This window comes from Pelodiscus sinensis, chromosome 2, assembly GCF_052426305.1.
Source record: "Pelodiscus sinensis isolate ZL-2025 chromosome 2, ASM5242630v1, whole genome shotgun sequence".
Classification (NCBI taxonomy): domain Eukaryota; kingdom Metazoa; phylum Chordata; order Testudines; family Trionychidae; genus Pelodiscus; species Pelodiscus sinensis.
In genome coordinates, this window is record NC_143053.1 from 182,489,552 (window position 1) to 182,509,711 (window position 20,160).

Below are 20,160 nucleotides of genomic sequence, written 5' to 3' on the forward strand. Positions count from 1 at the left end.
TGTTTAGGCCCCACCTCTTCCCGTTTAGGCCCCGCCCCTTCTGGGGTGGCCCAGGGCTACTTCAAAAAATTTAGGAGTGACTCCTGGCAAAAATTATTGCCCACCTTTGCCCTAAGTGGATGACCTTGCATTTTGTACAATTACATTTCATCCCATTTCTAGACTCTAGGTTTCAAGGTCATCCAAATCTTGTATGATGTTCCAGCAATCCTCTGTATTGGCAATACCTCCAAACTTTGAGTCCTCCTCAAATTTTATTAGGAGGACACTTCCACTTTTTGTGCCAAGCTCGCTAAATAAGATTGGTATCAAGACTGGTCCATGAGGAACTACATTAGTAACCTTCTTCTAGCCTGTCAGTATGACCCATTGCAGGCTCCCCTTTAACTAGTTCCTTACTCACCTTTCAATTGTCATGTTAATCCCCATCTTCTCCAATTTAACTAATAAGTTCACATTTGGAACTGTATCATATGTCTTATTAAAATCCAGATATATTAGATCTGTTGCACTTCCTTGGTCTAGAAAACTGCAACTGGCTGGTTTGCCAACATCTGTCTTTTGTAGACCATGTTGTTGTATTTTATCTGAAATATCATTTACCTCTAAGTCCTTAACTACAAAATGTATTCCAAGTCCATGGATGCAGTTGAGGTCAAACTTTATGGACCTGTAGTTTCCTGAATCGCTTTGTTTCCCTTTCTGAAAAATACGTAGGTCATTAGTAATTCTCCAATCTTAGGCTATGACCGCTGATGTGACCAAGGTCCCAGGGGAGCCATGGTGAGGTTACCAATTAGGGAAAACTGCAAAGCCAGTGGATATTTCAATACTTAGATTTATCAAGCCAGCACAAAACCACTTCTACAATGCTTTATTGGTTGCACAGACGACAATACACAGTTCCCTTTTAGAAACCCAGTCTTGGGCTACCACCCAGACATCCAAGTCACATATGAAAGTTCTGCCAATCCCAAAAGATCGGACACAATATCTCCCAATGAATGAATATTTTCCAGGTACATGCTGGCAGCCAATCCTTATGAACTAAACTCAATTTACTAAAAAAGGAGAGAGAGAAAGAGAGAGTGTTGCCTACTAGTTGATAGTGCCAATATGAGTGACACTGTCTTTCCTCTCTTGTTCCATTCCCTATTGCTATTGTCTCTCTTGATTTTCGTCCCGCTCAGTATTTGAATTAGGGATGGCGATGACATGAGTGTGATGGTGCAGTTCATATTCTTTATGGAAATATGCTTACGAATATAAATATGCATAACTGGGGAATGCTTCATGCAAAATACTCTGTTTAAGGCAGTGTTTCTTAAGCAAACAATAATTTTTTTATAGCTATGAAAGTTGGGAACTGGGAGGGGGAGTTAGTGCTGTGAGGGGCGGCTCCTGCCAGTGCCTCTGCGGGTGCAGAGGCTTAGGCACCCTTCAGTCCGGGTTGGGGCAGGCAGCACGAGGAGATGGGCAGGACAGGGTGGAGCAGAAGGGGGAATGGCAACGGCAGCAGGAGGGGACATGGACACATCAGGGAGGGCAGCAGGGTGGGGCAAGGCCATGCCATAGTGCACAGCATGGCCAATATGCAAGGTCAGCACAGCGATGCTGTCGCACATGTAATCGCAGCAGTGCAGAAACTGGCCCCACGCCTGCTGCCACCTCTCCTGGTCAGCCTGCAACTTCGTGCTGACCACCTCCTCCATCCTCTCCGTGGCCTGCACGTGACGCTGAATGAGCTGGTCCCACTGTCTGGCCCGCCGGACTGGTGCCTGGGTGGTTGGTGCTGCTGCTATAAAGCTGGAGGGTCCCTTGCTCCCAGGTGGTCCTGCTGCAGAGAACACAGAAAATGGAGAGGTGGTCAGTCAGCCCTGCTCACAGTGTCCCTGAGCCCCGGGCCCTCCTCCCTGAGCCTCGTGTGACACCACACCACTGTGGCTTGGGCCCAATCGTTCCCCTGTGTGTGTGTTCACAATAAGGACTAGCTCAAAATCCTGGGGAGCGAAGTGATCCTCCATGGATTGTAGTCTTTGAGAGACATCACTGTGAATAAAGACCCCCTTTTGTCTGCGTCCTAGCCACTTGGCATGTGGTGTGTGTCTGCCTAGCACTGTGTACGCTCTCTCCCCAAGGTAGAGCACATGGCTTGTACTCTTGTCACTGCCTGTGACCATACACCATTGGGATGCTGTAGTCATGTTTGCGTGCACATCCCCACATTGCATGGGAGCAAGTGTGGCAGATGAGGTCTGGGTTCTCGGACTACTGTCATTGATTTCCCCGGAGACGCAGCCAGGACTACTGGGGAGTGGACTGTCCCTGTAGCAAGACTCAGTGGCCAGAGGCCACTCCCCCCAGCCCTTGGACAAGTAGCCTAGGGAAGTGTGTGGCCACAGTGGGGGGATTCCCGCGGGGGGCAGCAGAGGGGCCAGGAGCAGCTGAGGAGCTTCATGGGGGCTGCACTCACAGGGCTGGCTCGCTGCACTTTTCTCAGGAGCAGCTGTTGTGTCGCATGGGCAGGCATGGCTGCGCACTATCTGTGTGCAGCAACCTGCGGGAGGTGTGGGGTGCGGTCTGAGCCCTTGGGGGCTTGGCTGCTTTCAGCTGGCATCCTCCTTCCCCCACCCAGGCAGGCCATGTATGAGCAGCAGGGTCCTCGGCGTGCCCTGGATCTGCCTGCCGTGTCCACGTGCCACACAGTCAGGCTGCACGAGGTTGCACGTGCTGCATACCACTGCACGGTGTGCAGCTCGAACTGCCTGACTGACGCTCCCCCACCTCAGGCACCTGCCTCCCCCACCCTTGCAAGTGAGAAGCACAACACTCACCGGAGGATCCGTCGCCAGCCTCGGACGAGGCCCGGGAGATGTCCCGGCTGTTGGGCACTGGCTCTAGCTGGAGGGTGATGGTCCTCTCCCTCATCCTAGGAGTTGGTGGTCAGGTTGCTCTCCTCCTCCAGGTCAGGTGGCCTGACCACTGAGGTGCACAGTCTGCTGTTGGCTGCTAGTGAGGGCTCTTGGACCGCTGTCTCCCCCATGATGGTGTGCTCACGGTCATAGTCTGGGCAGGTGTTGGCTCCTGCCCCCTTGCCCTCGGTGGCCCTCATGTAGGCCAGGCGCAGCTCCTTTACCTTGGCCCGGACTTGTTCAAGGGTCTGGGCCAGATGTTCCTTGGCCAGCACCTGGGCCATGTGGCTGAAGATGTTGGCATTTCGATGATGGGAATGGGGGTCATTGAGGGGCTTCCTCCTGCCCCCACACGTCCAGGAGGGCCTCGACCTCTGCTGCCTTTCTTGCAGGAGGCATAAGGGATCTGTCGAAAAAGGCTTTCTTTCTCGACAGATCCCTCTCTAGACTGCTGCTGTTTGCCAAAAATGCTGAGTCGGCAAAACGCGGTGGCCATTTTTATGCAAATTAGGCACAAGATATTTAAATCCCTACCTCATTTTCAATTTCAATCTGCCTTATCTGCATCCCTCTGCCAACAGAGGGATGCAGTCTAGACATATCCCAAGAGACAGTATGCGTGGTATCGCTGTAACTGAATCCATCACAATGAGCATCTCCCAACTGTGTCCACCCTGAATTCCTATTTGAAAGCTGTTTTAATCAGTTGTTCAAACTTCTGTCACAGCAGTTTGTTTCAAGGAGGAGTTCATCCTATGAGAACAGCTCTCTATTCATGAATTCCACCCCATGGCCAAACATCCCAGAGCTCTTTTTATAGTACCACTGCCTGAGACATCTTTCGATCATCAAAATATTCAAGTAGAATTGCACTGAAAATCACCTGAGCCTCCATTTCTTTGCGAGTCTTCTCCAGACAAGCATGGTCTCCCTTGATATAGTTCAGTGAGAGGCCAGCTATGTCATTTGTTCTGAAATGAAAGACAATCATTGGGTTCTTTCCTGCTCCCATTAGGATCCTTTTCAGCCCCAAGTTCACATCCCATATTTTAACTCCTGGCAAACAGCACACCCATTTGTTTGCTCGATCAGCTCTGGTGATGGACCTGAACTGCTCCTCTTAGTAGGGAGTTCCGAACATGGAAGATTCACCTCTTCCCAATGTTGGTGCAGTTCTCCAGCCTTCCTTGTAAGAGGATGGTGAAGCACTGGAATGGGTTACCTAGGGAGATGGTGGAATCTCCATCTCTAGGGCTTTTTAAGTCCTACCTTGACAATGCCCTGTCTGGGATGATTTAGTTGGGGTTGGCCCTGCTTTGGGCAGGGGGTTGGACTCGATGGCTTCCTGAGGTCTCTTCCAACCCTATAACTCTATCATTCCTCCTTTTGTTCTTTGTGGCTGGAAGTTCTCATCTTTTGTTCTCACTTGCAATCTTGTGAGAGTCATCTTTTATCCTCCTGAGGCTCCGAATGCTGGCTGTCTACACTAACTCTTCTTCTCTTCTCCTAAACTAACCCTGCTTCTTTTCTTTGCCCTCCCACCTTACGTGACTGCCTGCCATGCCCGTTTTATTTTGCAAGTCAGCATACCTGTTCATCAGCTCATTATCTGTACAAATCCCCATAAAAGCTCAACCATAGTTTCTACTTGCGTCTCCCAACCGGGGGTCTTCTCCATCAGATCAATTGGGCAGCACTTCATACAAAGCACTTCTCAGTTACCTGCTGCAGAATAATGTACATCCCACAGCTTGCAGTCATCTTCATTGTCTCTTCCATTCCTTGGGTCCCTAACACTGTTGACTCTCTAGCTGTTATAGCCTTCCCACCTCATGTCCTGTCAAGCAGAACAAAAACACACAAGCACACATATGCACACACACATCCTTTCCTTACAGTCTCCCTCCCAGACTCTCCTGTTTCAGCACTATTTGCTGGCTCCTCTCCTGTTGTGTCTGAGGTTGATATATTTCCTTTTCTCTGAGCCATTTGTTTGTCCTATTGATTTATAAGATCTGACCAGATGTCTTGTCTCAGTGCTAAACTATGCACTAATTTAAAAATGAAAAGCTTTTCTAGTTGTTGGACTATGATTATTTAGTAATGAAAACTTTTCTCCAAGGTATGGGTTGTTGTTGTGAGGGTTTTTTTTGTTTGGTTGGTGGTGGTGGTGGTTGTTGTTTGGTGATCAGGATAAAGTTTAAAATTGTTTTCAGTTGTTTAAATTCCAGTAGGTCACATTTGCCCACGACAAAAAGTTTTTATGGCAAAAGCTACATTACACAAGAGTTGGGGGGGGACGACACCATTACTCATGGATTGCAAAATACAAATATTAGTTAAACATTGTTGACTGGAAAGGGTGATAAATTTTTCATGGGTATCTCTCTAGCACTGACAGTCTGATACTGTGACTGTTTTCATCTGTACCTTTTACTTCACACGTGCTAAATTAAAATAGTTTTGGAAAAATACTAGCATGATATACAATGTTTTTATCCATATCTGTTACTAGTTATATTTGGGGTTTATGACCAGTTCCCAAGATATACAGACTCTGAATCATTAGGTACATAGGGCACATTAGTTGTTCCTCCACAAAGACATCACCTAGAAAGCTCCCCCGTAGATGTGCTGGAGAAAATCCCATTCCTCTTCCCAGTGCATTGTCAGCTGTGTTTCACTTAAGGAACATGTGGGTGTATAATCTAGATTAATTCAGAATTATGTGAATTGTTCCAGACTTTTGAAAAAGGGCCATTTTTCTCCAGAGATTTTTTCCAGCAAGGTATTATTTCACTTTGCCAGCTGGACAACTCCATCTTACAGTAACCATATTTTTGTGGATCATAACTGAGAGTGCCAAATTCAGGTCAGACTACTGAAAAACAGCAAATCTATCCCCAAATACTGGTGGTTATTACCCGTAAGCTATACCAAACCAGCTACAAAAATAACTTCTGTCTCATTGGCTAACAAGAAGTCATAAAAGCAGTTCCTGAGGCATTCCAGTTTTAATCCCATCAAAAACACCAGTTTCAGAGATGAATGGTTTCATTATAACCAGTCTCATCAAACGGTAGATTCTCCTGATCTGAAAGAATCAGCCATATACCCAGGTCAATGTATAATGCGGGTCTTACCCAAAAATCATGCTTATGCCAATCCTTTAGCATTTAATTTACAAGTTTATTTGTAAAAGGAAAGAAGAAAAGATGAAAGTTGAATTTAGTTATTGAAATCAAATACATCCAGACACGAGGAAAGTTCTGTGGTCTTATTCATAGAGTAGTTGAGCTTTGTAGTTGCAGATGGATCTTTCAGCATCAGTCCAGTGTTAAGTCAGTGACCATGATAGGGGAACCAGGATATCCTGGGATCTCGTCTTTTCTAGCTTGCAGCTTTCCCCATAAGCATCCAAGCTGATGAGATGAAAAAGGATCCTGTCCAAAGGGCCTTTATACTTAATTTCTAGCAGCATTGTAGCCTGGGAGACCAATAGACTTTTGATGTAATCTTCTGTCTCCCAAACATTGTGACAATTAGCAAAAAGTAATTTTGTCCACTAAACAGTTCATTTACCACAGCCTTCAAAAAGACACATAGAGGATAATACTATATTAATCAAATGTTAATATTTCTTTTTGATCAAGGTTATAGTAATAGATAGGAATTGTTTGTTTACACCCCCAGACCTGAGCAAACACCTACCATTCTATTGCTCTAATTATGCAGGTTTGCATTTCAAAGTTCTACTCTATATCGCAGTTATTTACAAAACTTTCCCATTCAGCCTGTGAGCTCGTTAACCCTTTATGGCCGTATGCCACATCTTCATCAGATGGCTAATGTTTCAATCCAATAATGTCACTTTTGTTTCACAAAAAGACATGTTCCATTAATTCCGCTTCTAAAAACATGCTACCATTGTGTCAGGAAGGAGGGAAGCAATTGGCCAGCACTCTTGCCAAGCAAAAACAGCCTTTAGCAGAAGAGAGTGAATGTGTCTCCATCCTTATTCTCTCTGGATATGTCTAGACAGCGGCGCTATTTCAGGAAGTATCCCAAAATAGCAACTCCACGTCTTTAAATGCACCTGTTATTTCAAAATAAATGACGGGCGCACTATTCCAGTGTCCCTTAACTCTAATTCCCTGAGGGTTAAGGGATTTGTCGGAATAGCTCTTTATTTCGAGGTAAGGGTGCTATGTAGGCGCACCCCTCTTAGGATGAGGAATTATGGACGGCTCTTATTTCAAGGTGGCTGTGCGCTCGTGGTGATAGCCCTCTTCCAAACCAGGTTGGCTGTGCTTCCCAGGCAGTCGTTCTCGTTGATGCTTCTGGGGCAGCTTGACTGTGCTCACTGCTGCTCTGTTTTCAGCTGCTGCTCCATACGGCAGAGATGCCCCAAGCACTGCTGGGCCAGCATTTCCGCTTGTTTTAAAAATTTCAGTTGTTCGAAGGAGAATTCTTTAAATGTCAGTTGATATTAACTGGGCACCGTTGTGCTGAATTAGTGCACAGTGGCTTGGTGTGCGGAAAAGATGTTCCATTGTTGCGCAGTACCACCCTGAAGTGTGACTTCGGAAGTGTCAGTGTGGGGTGACCCTGTTTGTGTGATCTCCACGTCACATTACATAAACACAATGGATTTGCAAACTACCTGCTTGGCAAACCCAGCTTGGGATCTGACAGTCAAACGGGACTTCTGGATCATCCACTCCACCCCCACCCTGCCCAGTAATAAAGATCCTGCAGGTCAAATCCTGTCCTCAGTGATACAAGCTAAATAAGCCTGACATCTTCATTGCGTGTTGCCATGGCAACTTAACAATTCTATGGTTGGTTGTGCAGAGTCACATAGACTCCAGCTCACTCTCCCATGGCTATAGTGTTCCCGTGGGACGTGAAAAGGACCAAAGCTGTGGGATGGTAAATTAAGCACGGAGATAAGTCTCTGAATAGCTCACAGTGAGGGGAGCAGATCTGTTGAAAAGTCATTTTTAGTCAATATTGTAATCTAGATCCAGATAATCCATCCTTGGACAATCTTTTGGGTTATTCATTACCTTTATGATTTTATATCACACAAACATAGGTCAGATAACACTGTGGCTGGCTCAAAACACTATTGATTGATTTTCAGATAAAAATTCCCATTTAATTTATTTTTGTCTTGAAACCAGAACAAAGCACTTGGAAGGGAGGAGGGAAAGAATGCTTTAAACTAGCTGTGCTTGAAGGGCAGCATCTGGCTTTAGTGAGAGCTTGTCTTTGTTATTTGCTCAGCTGCCAGGGTGATGGAATTAATTTAGACTCCCTCTTCAAGCACCTTGTTTGATCTTTTACCTAGGAAAATAATACTGAAATTGAATCCAAGGCATTTTCTGTTTGAATTTCTTTTTTCATGTTAATTAGGTGGTTGCACTCCCCTTTTTTACTGAATAGCCCAGAAACTGCAGAGATAATACATGACTCACCTTTCCTATGGTTACTCTAAAGAAACACTGTAAGCAGTTGTTCTGGGAAACAATAAATTACTTCTGTGGAAAGATTTTTATGTGAAAAGCTGTTTCTTTTGTTTTTAGGGGCTGGGAATACAAACTGCAAAGTCGCAATTGTGATGGCCAAAAATAAAAATATTTCTGCATCTAGGTAAGAATTAAATGGTTACTGAGACATTTGTTCAGGATCCAGACAGTAAGACCCAAAGAAAACACCTATTTATTGAACCAGCCTTGTGCTCACAACACCTTTTACATAAGACTATTTTAATTGCATTGGTCAGTTAGAGTTGAGTGTGACTTAGAAATGGAACCTTAGACTATACGCATACTCAGAAATCTAACCGAACAAATTTCAGAGTTTCTCAGATAAACCGTCCAAGTCATAAGATACTATGTGGGTTGGATCAAGGCCAATATATGGCCCTAATATCTCTAGTTTTCCCTTCAGCGTTTTGAAAAATGTATCCTTTAAAATCAAGCTAATGAATACTCACTTTTTAAAAGCCTGCCACCAGACTAGGTTTACATTTTTCATTCATTAAGTATGTTATTAAAGCATAACTAGGGGCAGGAATGGGTCTATGAATTTTAATAAAGGTAAAGCTCTACATAGTTTGCTGGCTCAGAAAAAGTAAGTACAAGATTCAAATCAAAGGCCTGAATCCTGCTCCTACTTAAGTTAATGACAAAACTCCCATTAACTTAAATGGGCACGATTGAGATGCCAGCATATATGGAAAAGTTGAATTGAATCAGAGGTTTTAACAGTGCATTCATACCACAAGTTCAGAAAGCAGGGGCCATAGTATTTCTTCAGTCTTCTGAACCTAACCATTCACAACATAATCTATTGACTATTGCATTTCCATATACATCCAGCAGAGAGAAAAATATGAAGACACCTGTTTTGATGCTTATTATAAAACTTTAGGCTCACAATCAGGGTACACACCTTTTAGTTGGCACCCCATCTGAGGATTGGAACCCAAGGTCCAGCTGCCCGGTGTCTCTGAGTGCAGTATTTTACCTTCATATTCTTCCCCATCCTTAAACACAACCCTCTGGGTGGATGCAGGAGTTATGAAGCATGTACACGTGTGCGCACACACTCTCTCCCCCCTTTTCTGCCCCCCCCCCCCTTTGTTCAGTTCAACACATCGATGCTCTTTTGTATTTAATTGTATGCAGTACAGGAGAATACATGCCAGCCAAAACTTTTTAAAAGTCATACTTCAAAAAAATCTAAAATAGCTATCGACATTTCTCTTCTTCTGTTACTTTTGTCTTGATCAGGTACAGACAGCACAGTATGATCATAGTTCCAATGGAAACTCCAGGGTTGAAGCTTGTAAGACCTCTTTCAGTGTTTGGCTATCTGGGTAAGGAGGAATTAGTAATGATCAGCCACATTTGTATTAGCCTATTAATGATCTCAGGAATCATAATTATACTATAAACATTAATTAGTAAAGGCACTTTTAAAGTACATATCTAATAGGAACATTCATATTGTGCATGTGTAATTTGTGAATGAAGATTGCTATAACCAGTTTTATACATGTATATTTTGTTTGTTTTCTGTATGATTAGATCAGCCCCACGGTGGACATTTTGAAATGCATTTTAATGAAGTGCGAGTACCTGCCTCCAATTTAATACTAGGTGAGCTTCACTGTAAACTGTTCTTTGGAGTCATTGCGGTGACACACACAGTAAAGTAATTGTGTTATTGTTTTTTAATCTGTTGAAAGCTGTAATGAATAATTGGCATGGAATTCCTTACTATGTAAGGAATATGCCATTAAGCTTTTTTCCCCCCTTAATTGGTTTAGATGTCAAGACAGTTTTTCCAGGAACAGCCTCTTGAAGAGAGTTCATTCTTGATAGCACTGTAAACAGGGGTTGAATTAGGTTAGTTCATTGTGCCTGAGCTTGTACTTTTCTGCTTCTAAATACCTCCTGGTTTGCAGTAGCTGAGTTGTCTCTTCTTCCTCGCAGAAAAGTATCCACTAATTGTGCTTAATCTGTTTCCAACAGATTGACTTTTTCCTCAGCCAGGAAGAGGGCTTGGAATGTTATCCTGTGTCCCTTCCCCAATAGTATTAACACTTCAGGATACTCTTCGTTTTTGTGTTTTAAGTAGCTAGGATTGCTACACAAGTAGTGCCAAAATTCCTCCTACACTATGGCAGGCCAACAGCAAAGGCTATGGAGTTCTTTTCCAAGAACAAACAAACCTCTTAGAGGCTTCCCTTCCTTCCTAATTCCTTCTGAATACAGCACAGGCCTCTCAACAGACAGGCCTGTCTCAGAGTCTTTGGAAAGAGAATTCTGTTGTAGCTTATGGCCATACCACCCCGTACAAGCCTGATCTCATCAGAATTCTACATAGACAACAATAGATGTTACTTGCCACTTCTTGTAGGAAGAACTTTTTGACCGCTCTGACTCCCTCCGAATCTCATCTGGGAGGAGACAGAGTTTATATAGCTTCTTCGCCCACCATGGAAATGCTTTGATGAAGCGGAGTCATTGAAACACTCTTGGAACTCATCCTTCAATTGAACATTCATCAGTTATGCTCTGGAAAGCACAAATTACACCCATAAATCCCAGAAAGTTGGTAAAAATGTAAGGGATAATCAGGTAATTCCAACACAACTAGAAACCAGAATCAGGTCCCCTTAGGCACAAATAATCTTGACAGGCCATGAAGAAAGAGAGTGAGTTGATGAGTTTTGCTTCATGTGAATACATAGGGGTATTAAATAATGAAAACGGCTACAGTGCTGGCAAAATAATCTCTCTAAAGAAGCTTCTCTCTAGGTTAGCATCAGAAATACCTGTACCATGGCCGCTGATTTTCCTCACAGCAGAGGGAAGTGGTTATTTGAAGCACTGAAATGGTTTCCATGTAGCCACTGTTTTTCCCACCTGTCTTCTCACATAGGTGAAGGAAGGGGTTTTGAGATCGCTCAAGGTCGGCTTGGACCAGGCCGTATTCACCACTGCATGAGATCAATCGGTGCAGCTGAATCTGCTCTGCAGATAATGTGTGAGCGTGCAGCTCAGAGGGTGACCTTTGGGAAGAAACTATATCAGCATGTAAGCCCACTATCTCTTTGCCTAGTATCCTGTACTCCTATACATATCCTTTTGCTTAGCTCCGTGGAAGTGTGGGATTCTAACATCGCTCTAGAAAAGGTTGAGATGTCAGACAGCATTACACATAACTGCCATTTCCCATTCACTCTGGAGATGCTGTAGGTTAAATATCTGTCTCAGATAGGAAAGAAAATTTGAAGGATGGGAGAGTCTCAGATAACAGATTTTGGCACAATTTAAACAGAGTGAATTCCTGTAGTTTGCCTAACAAAGGCTAAAGCCTGGTCACTGTATTTAAAGAGATCTTGTAGCAGAGTTTTGGCTGGGTTTCTCTGATCAGCATAGACCCGCACTCCAGAAGCAGGGCAGGTCTGCAAACCCTGGATATGTTTTTGCAGGCACATATTTGCATTCAGCATTATTCACACAAACAGTGAGTCAGAGATGTCTGTCCTCGGCTTAACAAAATCTGAAGGTCAGCCATGTTAGTCTGTTACTTTAAAAACAACAAATGGTCCTGTGGCACCTTAGAGACTAACCAATATAAAGAGAATAATGAGCTTTTGCAGGCAAAATCCACTTCATCAGATGAACTGGAGTAGAAATAACAGAAACCAAGATATATACATTTCTTGCGGGATGGCAACATTACACATAACTGCCGCCATCACATCATTGATGTCGCCTCACCCCCAGCCTGTGTTTAGCTCTAGGCAGCTCCCCTGGATCCCCACTGGTGTTCCAGGGGCTGAGGAGGTGGGAGCTGAACAGCCTCTTCCCTTCCTAGTGCTCCTAGGAGGTGGCAGCCTCACGGCCTCTTCCCTTCCCCTCCCCCACACTCCTCCTCTCACCTCTGCCAGTGAGTGGGATGGGGATAGGATGAAGGATCTGGGCGGGAGGTGGGGTGCAAGAGAGGATGAAGGTGCAGGAGTGGGCTGGGAATAGGGAGAGGGTCAGGAGCAGTCTGGTGTTAGAGTGTAGGGGCCGGGGGGTGGGGTTGGCTAGCATACCAGCCAAAGGTGGGGGGTTGGCGTGCCTAGCAAGCAGGGAGTGCAGCCCCTTATAGCAGTGTTTCTCAACCCTTTTTTATAGAGTACCCCTTTAAAAAAAGTATAAGTACCCCCCAGTACCTACAGTTTTCAGACACACGAAATTTTTTTCTACTGTTGCAACACATTTGTTTAAACAACTTAATCATAGCCGGGCGGGTGATTAAATGTTTGGGTGTAAAAAGTACAAAAATAATAAAGTGCTGTAAAACTTAAAAATTCAGTTTCCTTCAAATTTCAGTTGTGTTGACATATCCCCCCAGACTTCTCTCGAGTACCCCTAAGGGTACTGGTACCACTGGTTGAGAGAGAGAGAGTGTGCGAGAGACATAGCACAAGGAAGTACCTGTCAATTGTAGGACCCATCTAATGAGGCTAATTAAGTGGGCTGGATGTGACCCATACCTAGCTTTTGATGTGGAAAAGCAGATGTTAAGGGCAGAAAAATGGACTTTGTAATGCACCAACCAGTTAATGTCTTTGTTTAGGCCCATGTTAATGGTGTCAAATCTGTATACTGGAATTTGTTAGTGAAATTCCTTTGTAGAAGAATGGCTACTTTTAAATCCATGATTGAGTGACCGGGGAAGTTAAAATGTTCTCCTACAGGTTTTTGTGTGTTACTATGTCTGATTTGTGTCCATTTATCATTTGTCATAGAGCAGGGTGGGCTACTCCCTCCCCCAGACCGTGACTGGTCGTCTGTAGGGTTGCCAGATACCTTCACAAAAAATCCCAAACAGTCAGGGAAAAATTGGTTGAGCACAAAAAAAAAAAAAAAAGGTCGCTGCGCCCTTTAAATTACTGCGTTCCTCGCTTCCCCCATCCCAGGAAAACAGAAAATACCGGACATTTTACATGTCCAGTATTCTCTGGTTTTTTTACCGGACGGAAGGCCAAAATACCAAACTGTCCATGTGAAAACTACACACTTGGCAACCCTATTGGTCTGGGAGTGGGGGAGCCCCTTTGGTCCCCTTCCCACTAGGTGCCCATGCCTTGGAAGAGGCTTGTTATGCTCCCCCACCCTCAGGCCAATCAGGACCTGGGGACGGGGGAGCACGGTTAAGCCTCTTCCCTGCAGGGCAGGGGCCGGGCGAAGGAAGCTTCATGCATCTGATTGGCCTGAGGGCAGGGGAGCACACAAAGCCTCCTCCCCCCTTCTCCCTCGCCCCCATCCTGCAAGCAGCGCACGACACTGCTCCTGGCAGGGCGGGAGGAGGCTTCATGTGCTCCCCCGCCCCAGGCCAGTTAAGTACCCCCAGTACCTACAGTTAAGGCCCCCAATTAAGGCCTGGGGGTAGGGGAGCGTGTGAAGTCTTCACCGCTCTGCCCCCACCCGGCGAGCAGTGTGCAGCACTGCTCGTGGCAGGGCAGGAGGCGGCTTCATGCGCTCCCCTACCCTAGTTGGCCTGGGGGCGGGGGAGCAGCAAGGCCTCTGCAGGCCAGATCCACCCACTTGGCAGGTCGGATTCAGCCCGCGGAGGCCCTTTTGCCCACCCCAGTCATAGAGGCTGTTCAGTTTGGCCAATATACATGGCAGAGGGGCATTGCTGGCACTTGATGGCATAGATCACATTAGTAGATGTGCAGGTGTCCCCTGATGTTGTGGCTTATGTGGTTACATCCTGTGATGGTGTCACTTGAATAGATATGTGGACAGAGTTGGCAACAGGGCTTGTTGCAGGGATAAGTTCCTGGGTGAGTGTATCTGAGGTGTGGTGTGGGGCTGCTGGAAAGGATTTGCTTCAGGTTGTGGGGTTGTCTGTAGGTGAGGATTGGCCTGGCTCTCGTGGTCAGTGAGAGAGAGGGATTGTTTTCCAGGATAGCTTGTAGATTGTCAATGATGGGTTTAAGCTTGGGGCTTTATGAGATGACCAGTAGAGTTATGTTGTTTTCCCTGTTGAAACGTTTCAGAGGGTTCACCATGTTAGTCTGTAACTAAAAAAAACTTTTAAAATGACAAATAGTCTAGCAGCACCTTAGAGACTAACAAAACATGTAGATGGTATCATGAGCTTTCATGGGCACAGCCCACTTCTTCAGATGGCCTTGCTAGGCCTGCCTTGAAGTAGTTGACTTCTGAGTGTTTGTCTGGCTCTATCAATCTGTTTCCTCACTTGGCTTGTGAACCTAGTCAGAGACTGGGCATGTGTGATCATAGCCAAAAATAACTTCATTTTTGCAAGTGCAAATCAGCGTCAAGGCCAGAGTAAGTGTTTGGTCTGAGCTGCCAAACATTCCTTCTCAGGGTGTTTGCCTGTTTTGCCCTGTCTGTTAATTGTTGTGCTGAAGAGTCCCTCTAATTGACAGATGTTAAGTATTTTGTAGTCTCTGCTCAGGAGCTTCTTTTTTTCCCCCCATGAAGGTGAGAAGAAGTAGTCAAGTGATTGCAACAGATTTTAGAAAATATTTAGAACGCATGGCATACAATAGGGCTACGTCTACACTGCAGGCTTCTTGCACAAGAAGTGTTTTGCGCAAAGTTCTTGTGCAAAAGGTCTTCCACAACAGAGCGTCCACACTGGCATGTGCTTTTGCGCAAGAGCGTCCATGGCAGTGTAGATGCTCTCTTGCACAAGAAAGCTCTGATGGCCATTTTAACCATAGGGCTTTCTTGCGCAAGAAATTCATGTTGCCTGTCTACATTGCCTTCTTGTGGAAGAGCTCTTGCGCAAGAGGGCTTATCCTCATGGGGAGAGGAATAACTCTTCTAGAAGAAGCCCTGTTTTCCGACGCTGTACTGTAAATTTACTTGTGCAAAAACGCACGTGCAGTGTAGACGCTCTGCAAGTTTTTGCACAAGAAAGCCTGCAGTGTAGACATAGCCTAGCAGTATATACTTCTCAGCACATCTCACTGAATAATTACATACAGAACCAAAATACTAAAGTTAGCACGTCATCCAGCAAAATCACCAAGTGCACTTCTTCCTCAGCACCCCTCTCAGTAAACAAAGATGTAAACAAAAGATTGTTGGGTACTATTATCGGGCCAACTCCTCTCCTGAGGGAGCTGACTTCAATGGGGCTACATTCACTTACACGAGCTGAGGGTCTGGCTTGCTGTGTTCAAAGAATTTGCAAAATGGAATTTTTATTGTTTGTGAATGGCTCAGATGCTGTTACCACAGAGAGGCAGCCTCACACAGGAAAGAGATTCTGAAAATAGCACAGAAAGGCTGCTATCAAGGTCTTAAATTACTGCAAATAAGCTGAGGTTGGGCAGTCGATTATAGTGGGACATTGGCAAAAATAGTAAAGGACAAATGCACTGAGGCCCACAGAGAACTGTTTTCCTAGGTTCTGAAGCCTCGCATTGTTCCCCCTCCTCCAAGATGTGGACAGTGGAGAAATGAATCCCTGATACCATTTTTGCGTGTCATGGACGGAATTGCCAGGATGCGGTTTTGAACGGGTAGTAATAGCAACGAGGAGGTGCACGAGGCAGTACTTACTCTAAAATCTAAAAATGAATCACTTAGCTGCCCATCCTCACTTGTCCTACTCTCTGCCTGCTTGCTACTTGGACTCCTCATCCTGCTCATGTTCTGGTAGTAAGAGCACAACCACAGCAATCCTGAGGCTTTGCCCATTACATCCACAAAACCCCACTTGCAGTCACTAGCCGCTTAGGCCTTGGGCTGGAAGTGCCCATAGTTGGATGAGAAAACCTTTTATTACTTGAGCATGTGTCTGATTAGTTTTCATGGAGGGTTCTCTCAGGTATAGAAGTGGGCTGATTTTCAGAAGTGCTCAGTACACTAAAACCCCTTCAGAGCCAATGGGAGCTCAGTACGTTTCATGATCAGCCCATTTCTATCCATGAGTCGTCTTATTTAAGCATCCAGCATTCAAAAACTTTGCGTCTAGACTGGCATGATTTTCCGGAAATGCTTTTAACGGAAAAGTTTTCCGTTAAAAGCATTTTTGGAACAGAGCGTCTAGATTGGCACGGACGCTTTTCCGCAAAAGCACTTTTTGTGGAAAAGCGTGGCCAATCTAGACGCACTTTTCCGCAAAAAAGCCCCGATCGCCATTTTCGCGATCGGGGCTTTTTTGCGCAAAACAAATCTGAGCTGTCTACACTAGCCCGAATGGGAGCAGCATAGTATTTCTGCAAGAAGCACTGATTTCTTACGGTAGGAAGTCAGTGCTTTTGCAGAAATTCAAGTGGCCAGTGTAGACAGCTGGCAAGTTTTTCCAGAAAAGTGGCTGATTTTCCAGAAAAACTGGCCAGTCTAGACACAGCCTGCAAGTGTATCTGAGAGGCAAAGGATTGTTCTGAAACCTGGATGATGTTGGTCTGTTTCATGCCCCCAGTTTTCTCTTTACGTCTCTACAGGAGGTTGTTTCCCATTGGATTGCTGAAAGCCGCATTGCCATAGAGCAGGCCCGATTGCTTACCCTGAAAGCAGCCCGCAGCATTGATACCAAGGGCAGTGCACAAGCAAGGAAAGAGGTAAGTGGTGGTGATGGTGTTTTTTTTATTTTGTCTTTGAGGAGGGAAAAATAAAGTAATAAAAACTCGCTCTTATCTTAGAGCTGGCGGAAATCTTGTGCCTGTCTATGAAAGAAACCACTTTTGCAGAAATTGCAGTTTTCCGTTTGTTTTTTAACAAGATGTTTTTCCAGTTGTCAGAAAAATGGCAAACTTCCTCTGGTTTGAAAAATGGAACCTAAGTGGTTTTAAAAAAAATTTCCTGGAAACTCCTTGCTCTTCTCCAACCAGGCCTGCTTACTAGATTTCACTAGAATCTAGTAAAAAATTCCCTGGGGAAATTCTGGAATTAGACTCACGCTGATTTGTCTGAAATCTGTGTTCTCTTGACCATCTTATGCAAGAGTTTGATATTTTTGGCCACTATGGTTTGTTAGCCACTTAATACAGGTTAAAGATGCCCAGTATTGTTAATCTTTTACCTGGTATATTTATGTTCTAGGTGAAATCATTACTTTTTAGCCTTAGCCTAAAAGTGTAAATGGAGTGGGGTGCATTTAGATGGCCCAGAGGGTAGGTACAAAACCTTGCCTTCTACAGCCACAATCCTGCATGCTGCCAAGCACCCTACCGTTCTTTCAGAATTAGCACCTTGCAACAATTATTTGAATGTAGCCCAAATGGGATATGACACGAGTTCAATTTCTAGAAGCGTTCCTATCCCAGAATAAAGCACTCTGCAGTCAGAGAGACCAAGAATCGATTGTGTCCATAGCCTGAGTAAGTTTTGTAGCCACTGAGGTCATTCCTGAAGGTGAAGTAGTTTTAAAGGTGGAGTGGAAGCTTGCAATGTGAAGTCCCTGATTTGTGGCCAATGGGCGGAGGCTTGCAATCCAGCACTTGGAACTGGGCCTGGGATATGGGTTGAACCTCTGAAATCCGGGACACTCTGGTTTGGCAACTAGACCACGGATGTTATTGGATCAGAGAGTCCCATCCTGGGGGAGCCCTGGCCAGGCGGGGCAGCAGGGGGACTAGCAAGCCCCATCCCTGGAGATTCCCACTCAGGCAGGGGAGAAGTGGATCCTCTACAGCTGGGGAGCTCTGTCCCTGGGGATTCTTCCCAGGTCAGAGCCCAGTCCAAGCCCTGCAGGCTGGAGCCCAGTGGCAGTGGGGCTGGAATAGAGGGAGCCACAGGGAGGTGGGATCATCCGGGGAGGTCAGTGGCAGGGACCTCTGTTATCTGGCAAATTCCCTCCTTTGGGATGGGTCAGGTCCCAAGGGTGCAAGACAAGGGAGGTCCAACCTGTATAAACAGGACCCGAGTTCAATGAAATTCCCATTTCCTACGCTTCTTGCAGTGAAAAACTTCTATGGTTAGGTGTTTGTTTTTATTTTAATACAGATAGCTATGATCAAGGTGGTTGCACCCAGAGCTGTCCTTAAAGTGGTGGACTATGCAATCCAAGTTTGTGGAGGAGCTGGAGTTTCTCAGGATTTTCCTTTGGCTCATATGTGAGTATGAAAGTTTCTAAAACACTACCAGTATTGCCCCTTTCTTGTCAAACTGGTTAAAATGCTCTCTACGTTTCAAACAGAATTGAGCCAAATTCTGCTGGGACCGGAGCAGGAGAGACTTGTTTTGGCAAATAATTTGACAAAAATGCCATTTCAACTGGCCCCAAACTAATTGTGATATTTTATTAAGTTCGTCAGCCAATTCTGACCACCACAAAATAGGGATGTCAATGTGTAGGCACCTACACAATTAACGGATAAGCCTGGGCTTATCTGTTAGTCTTGTTGACTATATGGACTTCCCGCTTTGCTGCCTCTGTATCAGAGGCAGCAAACGGAGGAGGGGAGGAGAGGAGTGGAAAATGGTGCCAGTAGGAGCTGACCTAAAAGCCAACTTTCCACAAGCACTAGATCTACCCGCTCTCTCTCTCCCGCCCCCCCCCCCCCCCCACAGCTGCCTCTGATCAAGGTGGTGGTGAGGAGGGCAGGCTGGAGCTGATACACCCTGGGAGCCAGCTTTCACACAGGCCTCCCACATGTGTTGGCTCTGTGGACCTGCCCGCCCCCCCCCCCTTGCTGCCTCCTATAGAGGTGTGTGTGGGGGGGCAGATGGAGCTGGTGCTGCCTTCCTGCCCCCCGCAGCACTGCTGCCTCAGACACAGGGTCTGTATCAGTAACAACACGGGGTAGCAGGAGAGAGCTAGTCTGCACAGGGAGCTGTTTTTTAAACAGGCTCTCCTCATGGACTGGCTCTTGCCTGCCACCCTGCAGCAGGGTGAGGTGGCTGGAGTGCCCTGTCCCTAGGTACTATAGAATAGTGGGAGTAACCACAAAAATGTAATGCGGTTACTTGACTATTTAGTTACATGATAGCGAACATTCCCTATCCCAAATGGTGGGGAAGGTGGGCAATGCCCTGATCACCTTTAGCTCAGGGGGTTAGGATTGGCCTCATGGGATATGAGACAGAGGGTCAGTTCCACCAGCTGCCTGATGAGGGATTTGAATTTCCATCTCTCAGTGCAGCAGTCTAGCCACTGGGCTTTGGGTCATTCTCAGTCAGTTCTGAAAATACTATTTTATTTTAAAAGATTAGTAGTAGAGGGACTTGAATTTAGGGCTCTCACTTAGGCTAGGGAAGACCCAACTTCAAGTCCCTACTCCCGTAACTGTTTATAAATAAATGAAGCAGCTTTACCAGACTACCTGACACGCTCAGCCTGGGGGCTAGGCCATGCTGCTGCTAGTCTGATTTTTGACAAATGGCGAATTGCATTTTCAATGATACATTCAACAATGTCCAAAAATAACTTTGTGTAACAATCAATTACCTCCCTAGCTCTAGCATTGTTGTGCTCTCCCATCTCCACTGAAGTCAGTGGGACTGCAGCTGAAAGACAAACTTGTCTCCTGCACTCAGAGGTGTTATTCCACACTTCAGGGATAGAGCATGAAATTTTATTCAATTAATACCAGAAGGGACTAGCATGATCTAGTTTTGGGTTCCTGTGTAACACAAGCTGTAGAATTTTACTTGGTGATTTTTGCATTGATCTCAATGGGGTTGCACTAGCATCTTATCAAGATGATCTTGTGGCGATTCAGGGACAGAAAACTGTTCAGTGTAAA

The 20,160-nt window shown here is 45.4% G+C and overlaps 1 protein-coding gene across 1 annotated transcript in view; it reads left to right on the forward strand.

The window, feature by feature from the left end:
• ACAD11 (acyl-CoA dehydrogenase family member 11) overlaps positions 1-20,160 on the forward strand; it is a 78,101-nt gene that overhangs the window by 54,324 nt on the left and 3,617 nt on the right. Inside the window, exons 14-19 of the mRNA XM_006133149.5 lie at positions 8,501-8,567; positions 9,713-9,798; positions 10,010-10,081; positions 11,370-11,524; positions 16,918-17,034; positions 18,419-18,528. Coding sequence (XP_006133211.3) covers positions 8,501-8,567; positions 9,713-9,798; positions 10,010-10,081; positions 11,370-11,524; positions 16,918-17,034; positions 18,419-18,528 — 607 coding nt within the window. The remainder of the gene's footprint in view (positions 1-8,500; positions 8,568-9,712; positions 9,799-10,009; positions 10,082-11,369; positions 11,525-16,917; positions 17,035-18,418; positions 18,529-20,160) is intronic.